General features: G+C 36.8%; 1 protein-coding gene across 2 annotated transcripts in view; it reads left to right on the forward strand.

Annotated features, from left to right (window-relative positions):
* PRIM2 (primase, DNA, polypeptide 2 (58kDa)) overlaps positions 1 to 8,836 on the forward strand; it is a 400,616-nt gene that overhangs the window by 380,874 nt on the left and 10,906 nt on the right. For both annotated transcript variants that reach the window (XM_012002075.1, XM_012002074.1), the window contains exon 13: positions 4,706 to 4,774. In XM_012002075.1, the coding sequence (XP_011857465.1) occupies positions 4,706 to 4,774 (69 nt within the window). The remainder of the gene's footprint in view (positions 1 to 4,705; positions 4,775 to 8,836) is intronic.

Raw genomic sequence — 8,836 nt, forward strand, 5'->3', positions numbered from 1 at the left:
TTTTTTTTTTTTTGATATGGAGTCTTGCTCTGTCACCCAGGCTGGAGTGCAGTGTTGCAGTCTTGGCTCACTGTAACCTCCACATCCCAGGTTCAAGCGATTCTCCTGCCTCAGCCTCCCGAGTAGCTGGGATTACAGACACGCGCCACTATGCCCAGCTAATTTTTGCATTTTTAGTAGAGATGGGGTTTCACCATGTTGGCCTGGCTGGTCTTGAACTCCTGGCCTTGTGATCTGCCTGCCTCAGACTCCCAAAGTGCTGGGATTACAGGCATAAGCCACCGTGCCCATCCACTACTCACTTTTTCTTAGCCTTTTCATTACTGATGAACTAGATTAGAACAGTAAGTGGATTGTTACACTTGACATTTTGTACTTCATCTGGAAATACTGGCGTTAAAAACTAAGTCATACTGCCATTTGTATAATATTCTTAGATCTTTATAGGTGTTTTTTCTTCAAATAAAAATTGTGTTTTTAAATGTCTTTGATATGATTGTTCAAAATGTTTGATATTTTTGTAAAACAGAATTAGAAAGCCTCTGGCCCCAGCATCAGAATAGACCCTTGATTTGATTTCCTCTGACCTTTGGAAAACTGGTCTTTGGTATTAATGCTGTATGCAAGAGGACCTCATAAGGTGCTCTGGTTCTTTCAGAATGGAACATGAAAACTGGAGAGTTAGTGTCAGTGCTCAGTGAACGTCTTTTGTGAGCTGTGGGTTAGACTTTGATGCTTACAAGCCACATAAATAGCAAGCCATGGACTCCGTTGACTTGTCCCATTTCTCTGGCTTTCCACATTTTTCTTCCTATTCTTGTTTTGTCTCTTCATTATATTTCTTTCTCTTGATGGGTTTCCACCTCTTTGTAGTATGTGTTTTCCTGACCTATTCTATTTCTGATCCTCACTCTGGGGCAGCCCTGGCCTGCCATCTTGGGAAGCTATGTTTTTAGGAGCCAAGACCAGCTTGTGAGGATGGAGGTCTCGGCTTTCAGAAGCCATGCTGCAGAAACAAACACAGGCAAAAAGTACTCTTGCCTAACAACATCTTCATTACTTTGTGGAGTATTTTAGTTTTTTCTTAATATGTTTTAAAAAATTTTTATTTTAGATTCAGGGGCGCACATGTGCAGGTTTATTATATGGGTATATTGCATGATGCTGAGGCTTGGGCTTCTAATGATCCAATTGCCCAAGTAATGTACGTAGTACCTGATAGGTAGTTTTTCAACCCTTGCCTCCCTCCCCCCAATTTTGGAATCCCCAATGTTTATTGTTACCTTTTCTGTGTCTGTGTATAACAATGTTTAGCTCCTACTTATAAGTGAGAACATGTGGTATTTGATTTTTTTTCTGCATTAATTTGCTTACGATAATGGCCTTCAGCTGCATCTATGTTGCCATAAAGGACAGGATTTTCTTTTTGGCTGCATAGTACTCCATGGTATATAAGTATATTGTGGAAATTTGACCCTAAATTCTGTTTCACACAGTCTGCCTTAGGCATCTGTTCTTGGATTTTGATGTTTGCCAGGTTTGTAATTTTGATCCTATATCATAAGCTGAAATTTAGTGTCTTAGTCATACCTTAATTCTTTCCTTCACCTGATTTTTGGTTTGTATTTCCTGCCTTGGAGACACCCAACCCCCTCAGCAAGTTGTATTAGTATCAACATCAAAATAGAGTTACCTGCAGAATATCTTAATACAGTGCTTAGTGGTGATGTTCATATTGGAAAAATTTCACAAAACAAAGTGCAGAAAAAGTCTCAGTTTGTACTCCATATACAAATGCTAGAACATCAGAATCACTTGGGAAGATTTTGAAGTCAGCAAAGGGTGCATCTAAGACATCCTAATGCTAAGAGACATGAGGTATCATACTCCTGTTTCTACACAAAAAAAACTGTTTGTTAATCATATTGTTTAGTGGCTACTAAGTGGTATTTTGGATATTTTACATTTATTTTATATGATAGGTTTGTTTTTCATATTGGCATTTTCCCGAGTTTTAGAACTAGTTATTTTGAAAATTAGTTGGCAGGGGAAAGGGTTGAGTGGTATGTCATGCATTATTTTAAGACATCGGAGGACAGGTTCCTCTTGAGTATTTTCATGCAGAACGTCTGATTTTAGAAATATTTTATAGCCATGAAGTGGGAAATGCTCCTGTCTTCAAATCTGACCACTTACCATCGCCACTGATATTACCACCCTGGTCCATGGATCTACCATCTATTCCCTGAACTCCTTTAATGAGCCTTTCTACCTCTATCCTTTCCGATCTGTTCCCAGCACAGCAGGCAGAAATGAACCCTCTGTCAATGTCAGTTCACTTTAGTCCTGCACATAGAATATTGTATTAGCTCCCCATTTTACTCAGAGAAAAAGTCAAACTTCATTCATTGGTCCACGTTTTCTTTTCCTATATCTCTGTAATATAGATCATAATCTGAACTGAAACTATATATTCATTAGTTGGATTTTTTGGAGTAATGTTTTATGTTTTCTATCTTAATTTTAAAAGCATGTAAGTTATCTTCCTTTAAAAGAAAGATTATTCATTTGCATGTGATTTTTAAAATTCTTTCTGCGGTTAATGGCCGTCACCCTCAGGAGACAGATACTCCGATTTTAATATATTTCCTCATTTCCGAAATGAAGATAAAAGTATCTACCAATAATACCTGTTTACCTCAAAAACCTCTATTGCCTTTTTTTCTCATCACACCTTTACTTATTTACAGAAACCTTCATTTATCTCAAATATGCTGGGACATGATTAAAGCTCTTTAAGCTATCCTGATCATAGTTGAATGGCTTGTTTATAGATTTGCAAGCAGGTTTCAAATAAAAATTCATCCTAATAAGATGAAACAAAAATAAAACTAAGTCATTTTTGTGAAGGAAGAGCCCTCTCTGCGAGTGGGGTCAGGTCAAGGGAAGATTGTAGTGTGATTAATTTTATTTATGGACCCTAAAAATTGAATCTAAAATTTGCAATACATCTGTTTTTCTCACATTCTATGGCTTTTATGTCAGTTTTCTTTAGTAAGTTTTTTACACGTGTGGATTACTGTTTTTAAAAATTTTTTTATTAATATGATTAATATGATTTATTTCTTCATAGCATGTTTCCCAAACATAAATACTAGACTGTGTATATGTATATCATGTTACATATTTACTTTTTATATGGTTGAACTTTTTTATTTCTGTGAATCCATTTCCTCTTCAGGTAATTTATGGGATCATCTAAAGCTTAAATTTATGTTTGAAGTCTTCTCCAAAATTCTAATTCAGATATTAATATATTATTATAGATGTTTGTCAGTAATTACTTGCAAGTTTATCTCATCACAGTTTGAAAATCTGTGTGTAAGAGCATCAGACAATATGAACTTAGTGTTAGTGTTACTTGGAAAACTTGCAGAATAAATTTAAAAATGAAGAAAGTCTCATTTTAAATTGATTTTTCACTTTTTGCTCTAATAATTCAAGAAAGGTAGACAGGCCAGACTGGCAGAATCCTGGCCTCTGCGGTTGGCTGGCATTTACACAGGTCTTTCATATATGATTTAATAAAAGGTGACATGAAATTCAGAAATGTAATGTATAAGACAATCAGAGAAAAACAATTTTTGAAGCACATTCTCGTCAGTATTGTATAATGCCTGTTCTGTAACTGTAATTTTTTTGTGTATCTGTCAAATGATGTTAAGCTATATTCAGTAATGAGGATAGCAGGAATTCGAGACCCCATGTTCATTTCTTTTTGTGACAGGAAGGTCAGCTTTTTAAAAAATAAGAAAGGAATAGAAATTAACATTTCTCCAGAATTATGTTTCCCTTCATTTGAGGTTATCTCTTAATTCCAGCATTTTACTGCATTTGATAAATAGGCCAAATATGTGTTTTATTTATTTGAGGGCTTGGGGGAGGCAATGAAACTTTACAAATTTCAACTGGCATTGCAGTCTGCTGATAAGGATGGGAGTTTGCACCGCTCTGAAGAGATTACATGAAGTAGAATTGGAAAGCAAATTGTATTTACAGAAGATAGGATGATGTTCCTAATAGGTGTTCAGAATAGACTATTCACTCTCATATTCTGCTGAGCTTTGCGAGACATAACTTCATTTCAAAAAGGACAAATCTGACTGAAGGGAAACGCATTCCCTCTTCACAGATACTTTTCCAAAAGGGTTTACATTAAATTTTCCTGATGGGCACACAGCAGTATTTCATACTGTATCTGTATAAACCATTAATGTGGAAAGTAAATATCTAAATAGTATACTTGATTGCTTCATGCACCAACCATTAGATTACTAGATCTCTATCTACAGTTTTGGGAGAGATGTTGCAATATGATGTCCTGGCAATAACTGTCAAAGTCATCATACCAGGATCCATTTTCATCTTGTTGAGGTAAAGTTATTAAAATGCACAGTTGGTAGGTCAGAAAGATCACTCACTATCTCTTGTCATCTGTGGTTTAATGCTGACCTAAACCACTACTGCATAATGTCAGAATTATCACAGTGTCCAGGCTGCAGAAGTACAACATGCTTCATGATTTATTGCATTTCCTGTCTGGAATGAAGATTATGAAAAGGCCAACAACTGTCTGCAAGCTACAGTGGTTTAGAAGAAAACTGAATTTCTAATTTTTATTTCTCTTTTTCCTCATTCGTTTTAGATTTTGGATTTAGCAAAGGGGACACATTACCAGGTAGCCTGTCAAAAATACTTTGAGATGATACACAATGTAAGTATTTTTTTTTTTTTTTTACTTCATATCCTAATTATTTGTCTTTTGTTACTGTCACATTCAGGGTTTTTAGTTGCATCAGTGGAAACCACTCTAGCTATTTTCAGCAGAAAGGGGGATTGCATGGTATTAGGTAACTTACAGCATTTATTGAACAACCAGACAACTAAGCTTGGATGCTGCAGAAGCAGGAATATTTTGTAACTAGGAGAAGCTACATCATAAGAATATCTGCACCTGTCACCTACCACTCCATATCTAGGGATAAGACCAAGGGTCAATAAAGTTTTTCTGTAAAGAGCCAGAGTGTAAAAATTTTAGGCGTCATGGTCCATATGGTCTGCATCACAGCTACTCAACTCTACTGTTGTAGTGCAAAAGCAGCCGTAGAAAGTATGCAAATGAACAGGGATGACTATTGATCCAATAGAATTTTATTTATAAAATTAGGTAGTAGACCCAGTTTGACCCACGGGCCTTGATTTGCCAACCTCTAGACTAGATCTGGAACCTGTGCCACAGCTGCCTAGAAGAACCAAAGGCTTTTGCCATCTTCCATGCAGAAAATCTGATCCTTGTACTTGTGGCTGCCACCTGATGTTATCTTACCCTCTTCCCACGTCTCATATTTATCTGCATGGCAAAACCTAGATTGCATGTGGACCCCTAACTATAAACGAGTCAGGGAAATGTGTTTGGTTTTTATCTTGCCAGCTTCCTTAGTACAAAAAAGCCCGCTTGATTATTAGAGTAAGAGTGGAATGACCCAGTCTGGCACAGAATAGATTTTGAAGTGTGTAAAGCCAATGTCACGAACTCAGAGGCCTACAGAGATTGGGCAAATTGCCCAAAAAAATGAAGCTGCCTGAGATTAGTACCACAGAGTATGGTAGAATTATGGTGCACTGAAGATGTTTGCCCTATTAGAGGCATTCACATTGACAAATTGTGAGGCTCTCTGCAGGCCAACAAAACACATCTCCAAGTCCAATTCAGCTCTCTGGCCCCTAGTTTGCATCCACTGATCCTGACCCTGGATTTCTAACCTGGGAAAGACATCCAAGAATGGACTTTGGAGATCCTTGTCCTTCTTGAAACATTTTGTCTCTTAAGAACGTATGTGTATTTTTCTGGAGTCCATGGTATTTATTAAAGATCCATGACCCTCCCAAAAAAGAAGTTGCATTTATTGAGATCATCATCAGCTACTATGCTAAAGTTTTACAATTATTTTTATGTTTTTTATTTGGTTGTTACAAAGTAGTTTTTCCTATTATGGTTATATAATTGCAGAATTTCTTACTTGATAAAGTATCTCATAGGAAAAAGATATTTTGTAATATTGCCAATAATAATTAATAATAGTAATACCAGCCAATATCTGTGGAACCCTTAATGCAGTGGTCCCTAACCTTTTTGGCACCAGGGACCAGTTTCATGGAAGACAATTTTTCCATGGTTAAACAGGGGCTGGTGGGAGGGCACATTAGATAATCACGAGAAGCACACAACCTAGATCCTTTGCCTGCGAGGTTCACAGTAGGGTTCGCACCCTCATGAGAATCTAAGGCCACTGCTGATCTGACAGGAGGTGAAGCTCAGGCGGTGATTCAAGTGATGGAGAGTGGCTGTAAATACAGATGAAGCTCCACTTGCTCACCCACCACTCTCCTCCTGCAGACCACAGACTGGGTTGGGAACCCCTGCCTTAATGTATACCGAGCACAGCACTAAAATTTTTTTAACACATTAGCTCTTTTGATTGACATTACAGCAAGATACTGTATGTATATATCCCTGTTTATGAATAAAACCTCTTTAGAGAAGTTAAACAACCTGTGTTGGATCATACTACTTATAGGGGATGGAACTTAGATTTAAATTCAAGCCGTCTAACTCATCTAAAGCTTGTGAGCCTAACCATCACTGTGCTGTTCTATAGTATTTGGTACTAAATTTCTAATAATGACAGCAGAGGTAATTGGCGTCTTCCTGTTTATCTTCATAGCATGGTAAACATGTAGGGACTCTAACTTGCCTTACATGCTGTAATTGGTTAATGGAAGATCTGGAGCTAGAACCCCCATCTGTTGTGGGTCCTGTTCTCATTCTTCTATACCTAACTTTTGGAAGTATTATTCTAAGAACTTTTTTTAAAACAAAACTTCAAGGAGTAAACATCAAGAAAATAGTAAGCAACAACAAAATCTCATTTGTTTTATCACCATAGGAATCTCGCCAAATAAGCCATGTTTGGCAACACCAGGTTTATATGACTCACTCTCTCGAAGACTGCATTCCTTAATTTGCTTGTTCCACTTGAGTTTTAATTTCATATTGTTCTTTAATCACTTATAGACCCTTTTAATTAAGAGGCCTCAGAACTTTCACAAATGAGGTCTATTATCCAACCTCTTTACTTTTTATAAAAATAAGATACGAAAATTAGATATAAACATTGAGTTTGTGGCATAATCAGCAAAAAGTAAGGAGTGGTTTTTTAGTTCTCAAAATCTGCTTTTGTATTATCTCTCCTATTGATTATTCCCTCGAGCATTGCTGCTATTGCCAATCTTTAAAACTTGCTTTAGATTAATGAAGATTTTGGAAAGACATATATCTAAATCCCCTCACATGTAGAAATAGTCTAACTTAAACCACATATAAATCAACAAAATAAAAAGGCTGTTTATATTCACTAGATCTCTCACTGTGGAGTTTTAGATGTGAATCTCCTCCTTCATGTATTATTTTTTCTAATTTAATTTAAAAACAGAATCTATTTTTATTGTCAGGTTTCTGCCATCCTACCCCTCCCCCAAATAAAATCCTATGTTTATTTTCCCAAGGTCTCTGTGATCAAACTCACTTAAATGGAAGTTTTGAAAATGAACCAGTTAATTGATACCATTTGCAGCAGCATTATGATAGTTCCATATGGCTTTTTTGGTAATACCAACTGCCTCATTTTAAGCTGTCATTGCAAAACCTCTTGATTAAAACCCAAATATCCCATAGGTAAAACAATATTGCTTTCATTCCTTCAAAATCAGCATTTGCAGCGGCAGAAATATGAGACCCATGTTTGTGTGAAGGTCATTGTGTGCAGAATGTGCTGATGCCAAGCAAATGTTTGAGAGAGATTCATTTAGTAGATGTTAAAAGCTGGCCTGCTTGAAACCTGTTTTCCTCTGTATTTTTAGGGCCAATGTTTAAAATAATTTTATACTAATAGTATATTCTTTACTTTCTGCATGTTCCATGTGTAAATGAAAACACTAGGTCATGTGTAGATTAACCACAGAATTTTAATAGAAAATAATGTTTTCAGAGGTAGACCTCTTTGGACACTGAGTAACTATGGGTACTTATTTTCCAAGTGGCTGAGGATAATTTTTCCCCACCATATAAATCTCTAGAGAAATCTTATTAAAACCTATCACCCATTTTCCTGCAATCTTAAACAGGATATATGTGATACAATTAAGCCCTTTTATAATCACTCAGGGTCATCATTATGGATATCAGTTAGAATGCTGGGCTAGAAGCCACCATCATCTCACTTGGATCACTGCAATAGCTTCCTAACTCATTTCCCAGCATCTACACATGCCCCATTCCAATTCTTTCTCCTCCACACAGCTGCTGGAGTGACCTTTAAAATAGAGGAATCTGATCATTTCAGGAACCTGCTTTTTAAAACCTTCAATGGCTTCCTATTTCTCTTCAGATGAAATCTAAAATTTATAATGTATCCTCTAAAGGCCTCCACTCCACCTACTTTCCTCTAGACTCCTGAACTTGTTTCAGATCCTTCACAGGACGTTGGATCTGAAACACTAGGACCAAGCTAGTGTGGTAGAATGCAAATGCTTCACAGAATGTTCCTGTCTCAATACATAAAATAATGCACAAAACATAATTTTAAAAATCATCAACCACAAAGAAAAACATCACCAATGGCCGGGCGCGGTGGCTCAAGCCTGTAATCCCAGCACTTTGGGAGGCCGAGACGGGCGGATCACGAGGTCAGGAGATCGAGACCATCCTGGCTAACAC

This window comes from Mandrillus leucophaeus, unplaced genomic scaffold (genome assembly GCF_000951045.1).
Source record: "Mandrillus leucophaeus isolate KB7577 unplaced genomic scaffold, Mleu.le_1.0 Scaffold676, whole genome shotgun sequence".
NCBI lineage: Eukaryota > Metazoa > Chordata > Mammalia > Primates > Cercopithecidae > Mandrillus > Mandrillus leucophaeus.